The following is an 18,759-nucleotide window of genomic DNA, read 5'->3' on the forward strand; positions in this document are numbered from 1 at the left end:
TACCGAATCCTTTCCTCATAGGCTTTCTGAGGCACATTTCCACATAGTTTTTTTTTAAGTTTGATGGCCTGCCTTTCTAGCCTCAGCAAATGAGAAGTGGATGATGGGGAATAAGGAAAGGTTTTCAGTGAAAACGTTCTAGATAACATGGAATCAAAAAATTTGAAGCTGCATTGCCGTGGGATTTTCATAATGATGAGTTGATTCATTAAGAAAGTGTTAAGTAGTATTTTTCACTCTTTCTTTAAGGTTGTGGAGAATTTTATAACAATAGTAGAAATGTAAAATAATTGGCCTAAGAAGGAGATAAGCATTTTCTGGAAAAGTCATTTTTGTAGATCTGTAGATTATCATTCAGGGTTCTCCACTGGTGAAAATAGATGGAGCAAACACTCTTTAGTATCTTTATGTACATATTACTGCCAGAATACTTTGAATTTCTATTATACCTATTTAAGTTGAAATCCCCAGCCTTATTTAGAAGATTTCATTAGTCCTCAAATAAGCCTATGGCATAATTAGAGATTTAAGGAAAAGGAGAAAATAAAAAGCAAAACACATGAAAAGTAGACATCCCAGGCAAGCTGAGATCTGACATAATGAATGTTTCAAGATATGGTGGGAATTATTTCTGATCTGGCTATTTCATTCCCTCACCTGTTAAAAGCATTAAGTCTTAAGGAGAAAGTTTTTTAATTAAAAGTTTGTAAAACTGTTTCTTAAACACTGGGCAACTAGTATCATAGGAAAGATAATTTTGATACCAATTTTTATAAACAACTTCACAATTACAATGCTGAGTTGTTACATTTTGATTGTTAAAATTACATTAAATTTATGAAAAGCTATTTAGAAAAATATTGTAGTAGGAGCCTGGCCATTGTACTTTTCAGAAGAAAGCTGATTTTCAAAATATTATTCACATTTGTAAACAGCATCAATGAACCTGCATATAAAAGGTTAAATGTTTGCAGACCATTCTTTTTGGCCTCCAAGATCAGAGACAAATTACTATTTTTATTTTACGTTCACTTGATGAGGATAATGATAAACAGCTGCCACTTCAGTACTTAGACTGCAAAGAATCCTATTGCAATCCTATAATTTAAACAAAGAAAAAATACATATTCATACACAGTATACATACAGAAAAAGAGCATGAACAAGAGTTTGGCTAGAACTGGGGATAGAAAAATCAGAGCATTTGCTCTGCAATTATTCAATTAAAGGAAAAATTCCATCTATGTATATCTTTTCCCATTTATCTTAGATACTTTAGAAGGGGAAATTACTGCTTGTTGCTTTCTAAAACCAGAAAAAAATTAAATTTACATTCTGAATTCTGTGACTTCCTACCATGTACACAGTATCAGCATACATAAGATTTGCATGTGACCACGTGTTTACTAGTATTTCCAAAACTCAAAGAGAAATTCAAATTGTTTTATTGGTTATTTGGAAGCACCTCTATTTTTTTTTTTTTAATTTTGAGTATTAGAATATTCAGTGTTCTCCAGTCACTCTGATACTTTGCTTATATTGTATCTGGTTTCCAGAAGTGAAAGTCACGTATCTTTTGCATATTTTGATATGCAAAAGAGTAGAGCTGGGCTAAATGTTAAGAGTAATGTGAAAAAGGAAAATTCAGTGTTTGCATGTGAAAATAGGGATGGTGATAGAATTTGCCTCATATTTCATATTCTTGGAAGTTCATTTAATAAATATTATTTACTCTGCTTTTCTCTTTGGGTCAATCATATTTTTTACATTCATCAGTACTTCAATGACACTTTTTTCCTTGGAACTTCTTCTTACATTTATTATTTTTTCTGTGATACCACTTTTGATATATTATAGATTTTTCACTGTTTCATAATATTTGTTTTTTTATACATAAAGAAAATAAAAGAAATTGGTTTAAAATTGTATTCATCTTACATGTACTGAACTCATGTACTCAAATTTCAGCTTTCAAAGCCTACAGGTTGACAGTTATCTTGGTACCCACCTCTTAAGGGTATAGTGTGGGTCTTCTGTGTAAAGTGCTTAGCCCAGTGCCTGATAAACAGTAAGTGATCAATAAATGTTCCTGGGAGAAGCAATATGTTGATGCTGAAGTGTCATCATCCCCATAATGCCAAATACAATAGCAAAACCGAAGTATGTTTTAGAACAAAAACAAACTGATTTATATTGTATTCATTGTGGAGGTTTCTCTTGCTTTATTTAAAAGATGCTTTCTTGGCAAAGCCGTGAGTCAGCTGTTCTCATTAATCTCTTTATCTTCATAATTATTGTATCGTCCTTTTTATTATCAAGTAGTATTGAATCCTAACTCATCAACTTGGAGTTTCCTTGCTCTCCCACAAGTAGCCACTCCTACGGACCCCAAAAATGCACTGGGATACCTTCCTTAATTTAGATAAACCCTTCTGTAGTGTTAGCAACTTCTCCCCCTCCTCCACCTGTGTACCAAGCTCTGTGCCAGGTCTGAGATGGGAGAAATAAACAAGATCACCGAGTCAGTAGAGGAAGACACATATAACTAAGCTGGATGTTAAATAATAAAAGGGAGTACAAGGCACAGATGAAGTGCAGAGGAGTGGTAATGGGTCTGGGCTAATGGGAGCGTTTCTGGAAGAGGTGATAATGTACCCTTGAAAGATGAAAAGATCTTTCAAAGGGATATAAAGGGTATGTGGAAGGATGGGGTCCAGCAAGGGAAAGCAGAAAACATGGAGGTGTCATACACACATACACACACATACATACATACTCACACATACAATTTGACACTTTCATATTGCTTGCATTTAGAGTGGTTTTTGTACCCTAGAAAAAAGTTGGGGAGCATGGTTGCACTTTTCACTGCCATGGCTGACTTTCCCTCTATCATTTTACCACTTTGTAGCCTTAGACTTGTTTATCCCAGGTTCTATTGTGCAAACTAATAATAAAAATGAACAACTTCTTAAAACTGGATATAATGCTTTCCGTGACTAAAAATGATGATTTTTCAAAGAAATGACAAAGAGAAAACAAATGGCATTTTTGAATCTTCAAATTCTCTACCAATTCTCCAATTGTCTATCTTGCTGTAGGGCAGTAAGATTCCTTAGAATGTCCTTGTACCCTGAAACTTATATTCTCAGAATTGGAAAAGTGACTAGTTTTTTGGAATGAGTATATATTATTTTAATGTTTTTTAAAAGTATAAGGTATTTTGGAGAGAAAGAAGACTACATAAATTATTAGAACCAATTTCTATCTTTATTATTGTTAATTTTGTGACCTATAAGTATGCCTTTCACACATGCATATTAATTCAAGGGAAGGGCTTATCGTTTATAGATCCAGTGAAGCTATTAAGCACAGTGCTTTGCCTAGAACTGATTGGATGACTGAAAACCTGGCAGATCAAAAGAATGTACATTTCCAAAGAAAAGTACTTCATGTCCACATGGAAAGCAATAAATTACATCCCTTTTTTGCATTTGTAATTAAATCTTTCCAAATTCTAGAAAGTAGCCAGACCACTAACAATATCTGTATCATGTTCTGGGGCTTAGATGGTTCAACCTGACTTAAAATGGAGACCATTTGTTCTAAATTGATTTCAATGCTAAGCCAATAGGTCAGCCCTTAATGATGAAGATGACATTCCAGCCCAGCCTCTGGTGGATAAGCCAAAAGTAATTAAGTCAAGTCCCACAGTATAGAAAACAGATGCTTCTCTCATGTTGCACAAATAAATTCTTTGTGTATAGATGTGTTCTGTTTTATTCAAAGAATAACAAGTTGGAAGTTAAAATTGTAAGTTTTTTTGCAATGGAGCCAGCCTTTAGTGATGACAGAAGCATGAATTTACATAACAAATTCCAGCAAATGTATGGAAGAATGAATTATGTGCTTGCTCTCTCGTTTTGGCCATGGGCCAGTGCTAGGAGATTGAGTTTTGAATCTGGGCTGATCCAAATGAGGATCCAAACCAGAGTAGACCCAAGAGTTCCAGATCAACATCAAGGTTATTTCTGATCTATAGAATTCTGGGGAGATTCCTCCCAAAGGTTTACATCTGTGTTATATGGTTAGATTCAATTCTTTGACCAGCTTGGAAATGGCTTATTCTCTAGAGGTATGTTGTGAGTTACACTTTATCTGATTGTTCATCTCAACATACATCCAGAATTGGAATTGGAATACTTGTAGCAAGCTGAAAGTAGAAATAACTGCACGGTTCTGATAATTTTTGGAATTAACGGAGTGTGATTAGATAAAGGTGTTACCATTTAGTAGTATAAACTCAAAAAAAACAAACAAACAGAAGTTGATCATCTGGATAATATCTAGTAGTTTTTTTTCTTTTGAACTTGTGTGTGATAATTCATGTTTTATTGCCTTTGTATTAGACTGAAAATGATGAGAATGGCCAAGCAGAAAACTTTTCCATGGACCCACAACTGGAGAGGCAAGTGGAGACCATTCGAAACCTCGTAGACTCCTACATGTCTATTATCAACAAATGTATCCGAGATCTAATTCCAAAAACAATAATGCACCTTATGATCAATAATGTAAGTAATTATAAACTGTCTCATTTTAACTTCTGACCTATCCTGTTGTGCTAATTGCTCACATTCTCTTCAGTTTCTTTGTGATATTTTCTGGATGCTTGAAATACCTCTTATTCAGATTCGTCATTCTCCATTACAAGTGATATGTGTCTGACCAGGGAAAGAAAACTTCAGAAAGAAAATTTAAAAGTTCAAGCTCTAGTACCACAGTGTTCCCCTTTGGCTATTTCCTCTATAAAGGTATGAATTTTCTTAGAATAAAGCAAAGCAAAAATATCATAGCCAAGGTCATAGTTAAATTAGTTGCAAAGTCAGCAATAAAACCAGATGCCCTGCCTCCTAGAACTTGAGAGTAAATGCAAAAATAAATTATATATATATATATATATATATATATATATATATATATATATTTTTTAATCTTCTAAAAATTATAGAATGCTGTTTTAACATGGCACAGGGTGGCTTGCCCCATCCTCTTGGATACAAAGTCAGTCAACTTTGCTTTTCTAAAGTAAGAATGGATTAACCACAAATATCAAAGAACCTGCTAGACTAGCCATCAGTTGGCCTATATTATACAGAATCTCTCCCTTTTCATGGTTATTTATAACCAGGATACAATAAATTATGTGGTCCATTTTGGTTCTTTGGGTAGCTAATTTTGTTAAAGAACAAATAAAACCACAAGTTATTATCTTTTAGATTTTATCTTTTAGATAAGATAGGCAACAATGGGAATGTTTTATAGCAGGCTATTCTAAATCTTGACAAGTAAAACACCAAGAGTTTTATTCCTAGTAATCTTCTAAGGTTATCTTCTTATTTATTTTAATGATATACTTTGAGCATTGCTCATAACAAATCAAAGTAAGATGGCAAAGTAGTAAAAACTAGAATTCAGGAGAAACCTAGGTTCTAAACCTAGTTCTGCTACAGGCTCTGTTGACTTACAGCAAGCTGCTTAACTTTGTATGTCTGTTTCCTCCATCTGTAAAATACTCATCCTAGTAAATGACCTAGGGATTTGTTCCAGAAGGTAATATGTGTGAAAAGACTGTGGAAAACATAATTGTAAGAAATTAATATGGCTGCCCACTTAAAAACAATAAATAGCCCTTTTTCATATTTCAAGATCTATTTCAAAAGTTTATTTCTATTCCATTCATTGTCCACGATCCCTGCCTTCCTTGACTATAAGAAGCTCCAAGCATTCATTTGAATAATGTTGTTGTTAACTAATTCTATTTTTATACAAATTCCCATGTATTCTCAAACAAGGTTAGCAGGATGCTTTGAAGTATAAGTAGCAGCTAAACAATAAATTAGAAATTAGAAAACTGTGAATTGTATTTTAAGTCTCTGTCAGTGGCCTGCCATGTGACCTGAAGCAAATCATTCAGCCCCTCCGAGCTGAATTCAGTGACTTCTAAAACTACAATGAGAACGCTGAGCTGCCTCATACATTTCTCAAGAATAGATGTGACTGACTATAAGCCATTTTGAACAATGTAAAGTACTAAATAAATAGTCTATATATTTTTTAAATTACCCCCTTAGCTTTACTTAAATGAATTCAGGTTGTTTTGCTGTGGCATATTCAGGCACTTGCTTATTTAAACATTTTCCTGATTAAGTATCATTTATCTTTTCGCTGTTTTACCAAGAGTCATTAGTGCTGCCATCAGTTCAAACGCTGCTTTGCTCTGCAACTATATTAAATCATCAGTACAGGAAATAGCACTTCCTGCCTAAAGTTGTGAGGACTAGCTTGACACAAATTAAACAGTTAAAAGGGGGGAAAACACCCTATTGCAAATATATCCTACATTTGCCTTCTCAAGAAAAAACACATACATACACAAAGAAATGTAGGGGTAATTTTATACTCCTCACTGGTATGCTTGCTTGCATACAAAATGGCTAAACCCCCACCGACAAGATGCTATCCTTGGAGGAAAAGCTCTGCTAGTTATCTTGAGAGAGACCTCATCTAAGAGACATGAGAAAAGAGACCTCAATTAAGACCTGATCTTCAAGGTCAAATCTTAAAACTGAGACTCATGGGAATGTGGAGAAAGCAAAACTATCATGTAATGCTGAATTTTTTTGAAATTATGGTTACCTGTTTAAAATGTAACTTTTACCATCTACCAGAAACTAGATTTATATACGCAGTGACTGTTTTCCTTTGAATACAGTTTAATCTGCTTTTTTACTATATATATATATATGTAATCTTTTTCAAAATTTATTCATATTCTCATGGCATCTTTTATTGTACAAAATGTCTGAGCTCCTTTATTCCAGGAGTGTCCTCTTCAGTACAAGGAAACTGAAACCTAGTGAACACTTAGAACTGAGCCACGCATATATGTTGATTTTTTTTATTTAAAGTGAAGAGATCATCAAGCAAGAGAATTAATGATAGAATCACAACTAGAAAACTAATACTTTGACTCCTAATTTTAAATTCCAACCACTTAACCCTTGCTGCTTATATAAATGGCTTTGGGTGAAAAATCTATGTGTTGCTCCAGAACCAATAAATACCTAAAATGGGATCCTCTATTTCTGTCCTGTCTAAAGCCATACTGTGCCTTTCCTCTTTGAAATTGGAATGGCTACTTTGCCTTCTGAAAAAGGATATGGTTCAGCCAACTTTCATAAAGTTCAGAATTTGGTGGGCAGTTTCCTTTGAAAGTTTACATTAAGTGTTCTGCCACTCAAGTCTCCATATGGAATTGTTTAAGCAGTTTAAAACCCAGCAATAAATACCTGCCTCAGACATACTGTAAGCCTTTGTCTATTGAAATGCTGCAGCTGTTTCATTACTTAAACATACCAGGTAACCACGGCACAAAGAAATAGCAAGTTTATGACAGGCAGGCATTCTGGACAGGCTACAGTCAAAGCAGCAGAGTTTTGTTCAGGATGTTTAAAGCTAGTACACACAATACTCCATGGCAAGCATGTTTGATGGCTTTTTCTATGCCACTCACCCCACCAGAAGTTCTCCATCAGAGGTTCAAGGAAGTGGATCTGGCTTTATTCTAAAATTGTATGTGGCAAAGCATCACATAATTCTGTGTTTGAACACATCGGCATCACCACATGGTTTTCCGAGTCCTCATGACAACCACCTGTTGTATACCCATTCCTCAATTCATAAATGAAGAAATTGAGGTTCCAAGAAATTAAGTGACTTGTCCAAGATCACACAGTGAGGGATGGCAGAGTTGGGATTAAAATCCAGGTCTCACTTATAGTCTGACGTTCTTTCTTTTTCAACATCAAATAATGTGAATGGAAAGGCTAGGAAAACTGTCACCCTTCTCAAATTAGGAGGCTCCTTGCCCTACAGAATATAGGTGGTGTATCTTCCCAGTGGGTTAATTTTGCTTGAATATTTAATGGGGAGGGGGAGAAGAAAAGAAAACTATCTTAACTGGTAATTAATTTAAAGCATTGTTTCTCATATTAAAACAAACCCAGATAATACAAAGTAGAATATAAAAGTTTTTGTGAACATTTTTAAAGACCAAATAAGAAACTTAAGGGCATTTTGCACTTGGAGTCATGTGCTGAAGCCTGTATTTCTGGACCCCTAGAGGGCCACATTCGCTGTCCTTAGCCATTGGCACTCTGGTGGAAAATTAGTATTAATAATTTGTGCCCTAGTTTTAAAACTTACTATAACTTTAATGTGTATGAAGTAAAGTGCTATTTTAAATGTTCATTATTTGAGGGGGAAAGGACATCTTAAATACTACAGCACTGAGTTATTTCCACAGGTCATTAATTTATACCTGGATTTTCAGGTGAGAGAAAATCATTAAGGACATTATTTTAAAAAACAAAAACACCTTAATTGACATTTAAAACACATGCAGAAAAGTGTATATAACTTGATGAATTTTCACAAAGTGAACACATATAACCAGCATCCTCCTCAAGAAAAAGATCATTACCAGGACCACAAACCCACACTCTTGCCCTCTCCCAGCCACGCCATCCCCCTTCCAACCACAGATAGCACTCTCCTGATTTCTCACACTGTGCATCAGTTTTCCCTGTTTTTGAACTTAGGAATCATACTAAGTATGATTTATGTTTAACTTTTTTTGCTCAATATTATTTTTGTGAGAGTCAAAGGATGTTACTTTTTAAAGAAGAAAAACATCATTGATCTTTTGAAAAACTATATCCTTGGAAAAAGAAAAATAGGGTTAGGTAGATATGAGAGAATGGTAAGATCTTAAAGAATCACAAAATTCTAACAAATCCCCCCTCCAAAACTAGGCAAACTTAAACTTTTCCATTAATTTTTTTGTATATGTATGCTTGTGAATAAGAAAGCTTTCTGTTCCATCCTGCAGCCCTCCCATCTAGAAACAAAGGGAGTTTAAAAAATGGTCTCCTAGGTATTGAACTGTATGAAAACCCTAGAAATCTCTCTTCTCTTTGTGAAGGCTTTAAAACAGACAAAGAAGGCTTAAAAGCAAATCATATTACAGATTGCTAAAGAAGGGTTAAAGTAAGAGAGAAAAACATGTGGAACGTTTTTAATGACCTCACATTCCTTTACACTGAGCTGAACGACATGGTGCAGTAATGCCTGTTTATCTAGCCTGTAGAGTTTGAGCTGGAAGGAGGTTTTGTGTGCGAGAATGTTTGCGAAACATACAAAAATATATAGGTATAAGTTGTTAAAGCATAAATTTTTTTTTCAAATTTCACATCCAAGTAGAATTAGTTTATGCTATGTTCTGTGCCGTGTGTTTTAAATGCTATCTTCTAAAAGGGATGTTTTTGGCCTTCAATTTTGCAGTATCCTTTATTTAAATATTTGTAGCATTAACATATAAATGCTCAAAAAGTCCCTGAAGTATCTGGAAACTCCCAGAAGTCCCCTTTACCTTTGTTCCAAACTCCAGTTGTAGCCTCACCAGCCTAGGCTAAGCCATAGGAAGATAGAAGGGCCTTTCTAAAATGTTGCTTAAATGCAAAATAAAATGTTAACTTATTTCCTGGTTTTAACTGTCACTTGATGCTTGCACTATTGCAGTAGCTTTCTCTTTGTTCTCTTGCCTATACATACTTAATACCAATTTAGCCTACATACTTAAAAAATAATAGATTTTAAATTAAGTACTAAATATATACTAGGTATCAAGCTAGACAATTTATAATAATTATTTCACGTAATCCTCACAGCAATTCTTGTGGTAGCTACTTCTGTTATCCATTTTACAAATGAGGAATCCAAGATTCAAAGAGTATTTGCCCAGGAATGCTAAGTGTTAGAGCTAAGACTTGAATCCAAAGTTGTCTGATTCCAAAGCCCACGCTCCTGTACTATATTGCCATTTCTCTCATGCTAATAATGCTCATATTATTTCAGAACATTGCAAATCTTTTGGAAAGTAGGAAAGTTAGGGTATGTAACATTTTGATGTGTAAGAGTTGATTCAAGACAGATCTTTAATCAGATGCTGAAACAGGCCCTTATTATTTTATTTCGTGGTTTGTTTGACAGTTGCTTCTTAATTCAGATCTGCTTTAAATCTACTCTTGGAAGGATCTTTTAAATTGTGTTTAATAGATTCTAAGTGACTACTCCAGTAAGAAGTACTTACTCCAGTAAGGCTTCAAAAGAGTTTAACCCAACTGATGGTCATTGCCAGGAAAATTGTCTGGTGTTTGAGTTTCAAGTTGTGCCATCTATCCAGGCACACACAACACACACCCAACAATGGAAGATTTGTGCAAATATCTATGAGTCTTGGGTACCTGCAAGTATGTTTATAAGTGAATAAATGTTCAAAGAGGGAAATGAAATGTTCCTTGAGCCGAACTTAGTCTTTCCTCTCAATCTGCCTGACTTTCTTGACTTTTGTTTTCTATTCTCCCATTTACCCAAACCTTAAATGTTTGAGGTGTCTTTGTTCCCTCTACCTTGCCCTTCACATCTAAACAGCACTAAGTCCAGTTGTTATTTCCTTTATAATGTCATTTATATGAATCTACCCTTTCTAATCCACAGCACCTTGACAAATTAAATTACCATGTCATGAATCACCAGTAATAGCCTTCTAACCAGCTATCTCCACTACCACTCTTGCAAATTCTTTTTCAATCGCAGCCAGATTAATTTTCCTAAAAACTCTCTTTTATTGTTTCACTTACTTAAAAGCCTTCCACAGTTTCCCATTGCCAAGTGGATAAAGTTCAAACACTTTTCCTTGGCATTCAAGGACTTCACATCTGGCCCCAAGTTATCTAGCCAAATTTACCTTCCACAATTATCACCCATAAACTCTCTACTCCACCAGACAGTTCCCTGAACACATCATGCATATTAGATTACTTCCACATTTGAAAAGCTCTTGGTTTACAAAATGCATGCAGGGAACACTTTGTATTTCATTACAGTGAAGTTGTGGTTTAATTGAATTTTTAATTAGTAGAATTGTTTACATGTTTTAGTACTTTAAAAAAATAATGAATCTATGTGTTTCAGAATTTTTTTGATCTCTGCGGTACATTTAACAGTAACTTAGGAATTTTAAGCATCTTACAGGTGTTCTTTTGTCTGTCTGAATTTGTAAAAATTAAATATTGTCTTTGACCTTTCTGAGAGATAAACAGTGTCTCATTTAAAGGAGAAACTGAAAAACCCAAATTGGCTTATTTTTCTAGGCTCAAGTTAATTGACTTACTACTGTACACAACTCTAAAATAATGATGCTTAAACATGGTAGGATGGGGGGTAATAGGAAGAGGAGAAGACTTTATGTCAGAGGATTTGCTATGTGACCTTAGGCAACTTAAACTCTCTGAACTTCAATTTCCTCACCTGTAAAAGTGGAATAACAACACATTTTTCATAGGTAGATGGTAAGAATCAAATCACATACCTTGTAAAAGCTCCTGGGACATACCATATTTCCAACAGTTTTTTCACAGTTAATATTTCTAAAATGAGAACATATATAACATTTAGTGGCATCTTGATATTGTATAATAATTTAATTGACAGTGTTATTTCTTAACAAAACATAAAATAATGGTGCATCCTAAAATCATTGGTAGCTTAGATTTGATGCAATATGGTGGCTGGTACTCTCTCCCTTAGAGTTGTGCAACATATATATCCTTTGCATGCTCGGTCTGCTACAAAATTAATTCCCTTGCCTGCCAAGACTCATGACATATTAGTCATACCTCAGGTTTTTTTTATGTATCTGTTAATATGAAACCTCATACCAGTCCTCACTGCTGTTAATACAGCTCCTATTATAAATATCTAGAAAGCAGGCAGTATCTCTTTTACTTTTCCTTGTCAATCAACCTATATAGTATATAAAGTTCTGTATTTAATAAATATTCTTCGCTGGTGCTAATTCCACTTTTGAGACAGCACTGAAGCCTGGGGTCTTAATAATATTCCAGGGATTTTGGTAAAAGCTAGGTAAAGAACTAGGAAAGCCAAAGCATGGAAAACATGTGTTATCATGTAAGTTTCTTTACATCATTGTTTCTTGTTAAAAAATACTGCTGCTTACTTTATGGTACCTTCCCCTTCTATGAGCCAAGCTGACTTCAACAGCGTTATGGAAATGCCTGCACAGCTAACAGACCCTGTTCTGATGATGGCAGAGTTTGGGCTCTCCTCAATTAAACTATGTTATGCTTTAGTGTCAACAGCGATCAAACAGAGGGAAAACTGTTAGTGCCACCAGAACTGTGGCTAGGGAGGATAATGAAGAAAATAAGAGTGAACAGATGCATGATGCATCCCTTTTCTCAGAGTAGATGTTTGTAGACTTTGACCACAGGCTCTGAACATCTCTGCCAGGATTAGACCATAGTCACTCATTTATTTCATTTTCACTTTTCTGTGGTGATCTGACAGGTTAAAGATTTCATAAATTCAGAGCTTCTAGCACAGTTATATTCTTCAGAGGATCAAAATACTCTGATGGAGGAGTCTGCTGAGCAGGCACAGCGCCGCGATGAGATGCTTCGAATGTACCAAGCCCTTAAAGAAGCGCTTGTGATCATCGGCGACATCAACACTGCCACCGTGTCCACCCCAGCCCCACCTCCCGTAGATGATTCCTGGTTACAGCACTCTCGCAGGTAGGAAGATGGTCCCCATGGCACCTGAAGCCTATGAAACTTACCCAGTATCATTTTCTGAGAGACCTTTCCTAAACTAGCATGAAACCTAAGGCAAAAAGAGGGAAAAAGATATGTACGATTAGGAGTCAGAGGGTAAGGTTATACCCATTATCTTCACTAACAATCACAATGCATTCGTTGTTTGTTTTTTTTAAATGGAGGTTAAAATGACAAATATTATATTAGCCATTTTAAAGTGACCAGTACAGTGTTGCACAAGCACTAACTCTAACTAGTTCCAAAACATTTCATCACCCCAGAAGCAATCCTTTTATCCATTAAGCAGTTGTTCCTCATCCCCTCCACCTCCAAGCCCCTGGAAACCACCAGTTCACATCCTGTCACTCTGGATTTACCTAGTCTGGATATTTCATATAAATGGAATCAGACAATATGTGGTCTTTTGTGCCTGGCTTGTGCCTGGTTTCTTTTATGCTTAGCATAATGTTTTTGAGGTTCATGCACATTGCACCATGTGTCAGTACTTCATTCCTTTTTATGGTTGTATGTATATACCACAATTTGTTTATACATTCATCTGTTGATGGACATTTGGGCTATTTCTACCATTGGGCTATTGTGAAGAGTGCTTCTATGTACACCTATTTTTTTTTAATGTCTGTTTTGAATTCTTTGGGGAGAAATACCTAGGAGTAGAATTGCTAGGTTATGTGGTAATTCTATGTTTAACATTTGAGGAACCACCAAACTTTTCCACAACAGCGGCACCATTTTACACTCCCACCAGCACTGTATGAGGGTTCCAATTTCTCTACACCCTTGCCAACACTTATTTTTAATTTTTTAAAATTATAGCCATCCTAATAGATGTGAAGTGGTACCTCATGTAGTTTTTATTTGCATTTTTCTAATGGTGTTCAGAATCTTTTCATGTGCTGTTGGCCAATTCTATATCTTCTTTGGGGAAATTTCTATTCAAGTCCTTTGTCTGATTTTTAATTAGATTGTTTTTGAGTACAATGCATTCTTACAACAGAATACTATACAGCCATTAAAAAGAATAAGATAGCTCTGTAAGGACTAAAATGAAAAGTCAGTCAAGTTAAGGTGAATCTTAAAAAAAAATTTTAGAACATTATGTATAATGTACAACCATTTATGTACAACAAAGGAATTTTCAAGAGAGAGATAAAATATATACTTTTACACATGTAGAATACAGTTAAAAAGATATACAATTAACTGCTAGTGGTGTTTGTCAGAGTGAAGGGGTGGGTAAGGGAAAATTTCTTTTTCACTGGTTACCCTTTTATACCTCTTGACTTTCATTACATGTATCTGGGTTATTCGGTCAAAAAATTATTTTTAAAAAATAGTCAGAAATAGAAATGGTTGTTTGTTTTTAATTTATTCACAAAAAGTAGAAGTGGACAAGCTGGTATTTTACTTTCTTCCTCAGGTCACCTCCTCCAAGCCCCACAACCCAAAGGAGGCCAACACTGAGTGCTCCCCTCACAAGGCCCACATCTGGCCGAGGACCAGCTCCAGCCATTCCCTCTCCGGGCCCCCACTCTGGGGCTCCCCCAGTCCCATTCCGGCCAGGCCCGTTACCTCCTTTTCCCAATAGCAGCGACTCGTTTGGAGCCCCGCCGCAAGTTCCCTCTCGGCCCACAAGGGCTCCTCCCAGTGTCCCAAGGTAAGGAGCAGAGCAGAATTCGGTGGGGAGGCTCTTCGGTTATCTTCTCATAGTGTGACAGACAAAATCTATTGGAAAAGGAAAATTGCAAAGATCTAATCGTGCACTTTTGCAATTTTTGCCCTAGAGGAAGATCATGGGAGAATTGCTAAGTCTGTTATACCATTTTAAAACCAAAAAACTCTCATTTATCAACTGGCACAAACTAAATGGAACCAAAGAAAACAGGGTCCAAATGAAGGACATTTTGGCAGCTGTTTGTAAAATTTGACCAAGGGCTTTGAAACAAAAGAGCAATGGCTAGATTGTTGCAAGCCATGTGCTCTATAGGTCATAAGAGTCTATGGGCAAAGGACTTGCCTTCTTTATTATCAAAGGAATTCTAGAAAGTCACTCTTCAAGAAATATTATCCATCTGCCCACTGAACTATAATCTTTAAACGCAAAATTATTAACTTAATGTAGACTGAATAAAATCTAGTGATTAATCTGCAAATTTAAAAAAAATATATGCTTCTAAATTTTAGTAGAGACAATGATTGCTGTGCACAATCACTAACCATATATAAGAAATAGCATGTTATGCATTTGAATAATTAAGTTTGACAATTATAAGCAGAATTTCAGGCCTAGTTGTAAAAGAAAATAGCTAATACATAAGTGCAACTTGAATCATAAATATAGTTGAAGCTGTAGTCTTATCTTCATACATTTATAGTCAAAATATATACAATTTGTAGATTTTTTTAAAGGCAATTAAGGTTTTTTTTTCAAAATCAGAATTTATAAAGGAAAGAAAATCAGCCCATACAGAAATTTAATTTTTTAGAAATTCATTTCAGAGGATTAAAACAGTCTATGTTCCATGAAGTAAAACCCTACTCATACATGGAAAACAGAAGTGAGTTCAGTTTTATATGTACCTACCCACCCATGAAGACAGAGTAATCTCACTCTGATACAGTACTTACATTTTATTTTGATCTTCCGGCTGAAGAGTATATGAAGAGAAGGAAGAGGAACCTTAAAATAGTAAAGGATAAGTGGTGTAGCAATAATAGCTGGGGATTTGGAATCAGAAAACCCAGATTGCCATAGACTTTGGGCAGCTTGTTTAACTCAGCCAGGAGTTCCTCATCTATGAAATAGGAGAAATCGAACAATAAGGTTGTTGCCTGGATCTTATGAGATGAGGAATTTGAAAATTTGATAAACTGTAAAGCACTGTGGTTTTTACTAATTATCATCATTTCGGGCCTAATATATGTAAGAGAATATATGTGCTCTCAAACCGATGTATATGTAGGTTGTTTCCCTCAAACTTCTGTGTGTTTGGCTTACTTCTTTGGAACTGAGCTAATTTTTTAGTAATTATAGTAATAACAGTAAACACTTATTGCTCGAGGCCCTGTCCTAAAAACTTCACGTGTACACTTTTGTTTAATACAACAACCCAATGAGATAGGTTATTATCCACATTTTACAAATGAGGCACAGAGGTTAAGCAACTTGCTCAAGGCTGCTCAGCCATCCGATAGTGCGAATGGGATTTAATCGCAAGCATTCTGACTCCAGAGCCAGGCTCCTGACTACTATAGCAGCACTACTGACATTTGCTGGGGGTGGGGGTGGGGGGTATCCTGTGCATTGTAGGATGTTTAGCAGCATCCCTGGTCTCTTCTCACTAGAAATCAGTGGCATCCCACCCCCATCCCCAGTTGCTAAAAGAATGTTTCCAAACATTGCCATATGTCCCTAGGGATGGGAGTGGAGGACAGAATCCACCCCTCTCCTTGAAAACTACTGCACCACTCTATTCAAAAGAATTTCCTGTGCATGGACAAAACACAAGTGTCAACAATGAGCCTAGCTATAAGCAAGCTCAAATGTATTGCTTTAGTAAACCTTGAATTCACTGGGATTATGTCTGCCCTCGTGCCAGGAAGGTATAGAGATACTTGGGGAGGGCCCTGGGTAGGGAGTGGGAAGGCAGGAATCCCATCCAGGAGCATTGAAGTGGGCTCTTTTGTCTGTTTAACTATAAGAAGGAACCAGAGCAACCTCGTGGTGCCTGTCCTTGGGAATGGACATGCATGCATGCACGTCTTGCCTGCTTGTTTGGCTGCTTTACCTCTTGGTTTCAGATCAGCTAGCTTCAGAAAAAAAAATTGTCTTTTGAATGCTCAAACTAATTTGTTAAGCAGGGTGGAGTTGCCCTTGTTATTTCCAAGCTCACAGGCAGAAGGCAGCTAGGCAGGAATTGATTACCAGCCCTGGACAGTTAGCGCAGCAGCAAGCAGACTGTAAAGATGAAACTCCAGGTGTAACATGCCTGCATTGAGTACTTATAGGACAACAGTTGCATTATTCAAAAATTCTAGAATATTCTCAAGTTAGAGCCAGAATTAACTTGATTTTGCCTTGCAAAGAGTCCCAAATTTAAAACAGAAATGAGAGTGCAGAGTAAAAGAGGAGGGTTGGTTGTTTTGTGCTGAGCCTTCAAGTTTAAGTGCCAGTTCAGCACCTTAGGAGGGAAATCCCTCAGGGGCGGGGCGGGGGCACCTGAGAGGGAGGGAAAAAGATCCTGTCGGGATCCTTATGCCTATTAAAGTTCAGCTTTAGATGGAGAATTCTGACCACATAAAGTCTGTTTTTAATAAAAGCCAGAGCAGGAATCCTACCAAATGCAAGCCAGAAATGAGGTTTCAGATTTCAAAAAAAAAAAGAAAGAGAGAGGGGTAAGAAAGAGAGAGGAAGCAAAAAGAAAAAGAAAAAAACAGGAAGGGAGGAAGAGAAGGAAGGAAGGAAAGGAGGAAGGAAGGAAGGAAGGAAGGAAGGAAGGAAGGAAGGAAGGAAGGAAGGAAGGAAGGAAGGAAGGAAGGAAGGAAGGAGGGAAGGAGGGAAGGAGGGAAGGAGGGAAGGGAAGGGAAGGGAAAGGAGGGAGGGAGGGGGGAGAGTAACTGAGAGAAGCTCTTGTTGAAACTTTGTTATATTTATGTATTCTCTTTTCCCTCCATTTTCTCTATTAAAAACTAAAAAAGTTGTAATACCGTTATCCATTATCTCCAGGAAAACAACCCTTAGCTTTCCAGGGAGGAAGTTTGATTTTTTTTCACGTTCTTTGCTTTCTTAAGGCCCTTTCTCCTCTTTAATCTGAAACCAGAAACTCATAACGTGACAAGACAGCACAATCAGTGTCCTGTCGACTCCCTGTTGAGTTTTAATATTACAAAGACCACAACTGAACTTTTAGAGGCAAACGATTCTGCCATTTAGTGTGCACCCATGCATAGTTTTCTTCTGGTTAATCCCTGGCTTCATTAACAAGTTATGACTTTGACTTTAAAAAGCACATATACTTTTATTTTAACCCAATTCAAAGATCATCAAAGTGCTTGCAATTGTACAGAAACCATGTATGTCCTGCTTTTTTAAAACCTGTTGTTACTTCTTTCCATTCCAATGTAAAGGGAAAGAAAGGAGAGAGGAGGTGGAATCATTTTTGGCCCAGCTTTTCTCAGCTGCTCAAGCCATTCTGGTTTATGTGCATGGAGTCATTCATTGAGAGAATATTGCAAACTACATGCTTGTTTTAATTACTTCCACCTGAAGTAGGGGAGCATCTCTGTCCCAAAGAGATTTACCAGTATGGATGCTTCTGTCATTAGTAAATTGAGTGTACACAAATCTGTGATTTCTGGAAATTCTTCTATTGCCAGAATATTTGGATTGCTCCCCTTCCCCCCCCCCCCCCCCCACACACACACTCAAACCCACTCAGCTTCTCTGAAGGAGCTAAACCCTGTTTGAAAATCCCAGCCAGCTGTGCGCTTGTTTAGCAAGATGATCTTAAACAGACATCACTGCCCCTTTTGGGTCCTTACTCTCTTCCTTGAAGATCCTAATCTTTACCAAATACTAACCTTAGGACTGATGTAGTTATTTTCAGTTACAGCTTCTTAAAATTAGTTAATTGGGAATCATAGCCTTTGACATTAACAGAACAAATTAACTGAATCAGAGTGTGTTTTTCCAGGCAACAGCTGACTCTGGCATTATTTCACTCGTTTGTCTTCTCCCCTTTCCTTGGACTAAGTTATTTTGCAACAGTCAAAAGGGGATAAGGGTGGGAGGAAGGGTCTCTATCCAAGGAAAGGCAAACTTCATCTACCTCATCACTCAATCTTCCCCTCAGCCCACATAACCAAAAAAAAAAAAAAAAAAAAAAAAAACTTGAAAATGGAGTTACTTTCTTTTAACTAATCTTGTCCAACAAGTCTGATGGTCTCTTTATAGAAATGGCAGAAAATCATATAAAAGGATTTGACCTTTTCTCCAGGT

The 18,759-nt window shown here is 36.3% G+C and overlaps 1 protein-coding gene and 1 long non-coding RNA gene across 10 annotated transcripts in view; one reads left to right on the plus strand and one right to left on the minus strand.

Moving 5' to 3' along the window:
* Positions 1–18,152, minus strand: part of LOC131280925 (uncharacterized) — a 67,459-nt gene extending 49,307 nt beyond the window's left edge. The window contains exons 1-4 of one of the 2 annotated variants that reach the window (XR_009188636.2): positions 15,390–18,152; positions 14,334–14,486; positions 12,764–12,807; positions 11,495–11,552 (exon numbers count right to left, since the gene is read on the minus strand). This is a non-coding gene — a long non-coding RNA (uncharacterized lncRNA). Of the gene's footprint in view, positions 1–11,494; positions 11,553–12,763; positions 12,808–14,333; positions 15,368–15,389 lie in introns of those variants that run through there. The other variant, XR_011645498.1, reaches the window with a different exon arrangement.
* Positions 1–18,759, plus strand: part of DNM3 (dynamin 3) — a 693,285-nt gene that overhangs the window by 646,578 nt on the left and 27,948 nt on the right. For 7 of the 8 annotated variants that reach the window (XM_058310135.1, XM_058310136.2, XM_058310139.2 and 4 more), the window contains 3 exons: positions 4,410–4,574; positions 12,493–12,719; positions 14,182–14,418. In XM_058310135.1, coding sequence (XP_058166118.1) covers positions 4,410–4,574; positions 12,493–12,719; positions 14,182–14,418 — 629 coding nt within the window. The remainder of the gene's footprint in view (positions 1–4,409; positions 4,575–12,492; positions 12,720–14,181; positions 14,419–18,759) is intronic. The other variant, XM_058310140.2, reaches the window with a different exon arrangement.

Source organism: Dasypus novemcinctus, chromosome 13 (assembly GCF_030445035.2).
Source record: "Dasypus novemcinctus isolate mDasNov1 chromosome 13, mDasNov1.1.hap2, whole genome shotgun sequence".
In the NCBI taxonomy this organism is placed as follows: domain Eukaryota; kingdom Metazoa; phylum Chordata; class Mammalia; order Cingulata; family Dasypodidae; genus Dasypus; species Dasypus novemcinctus.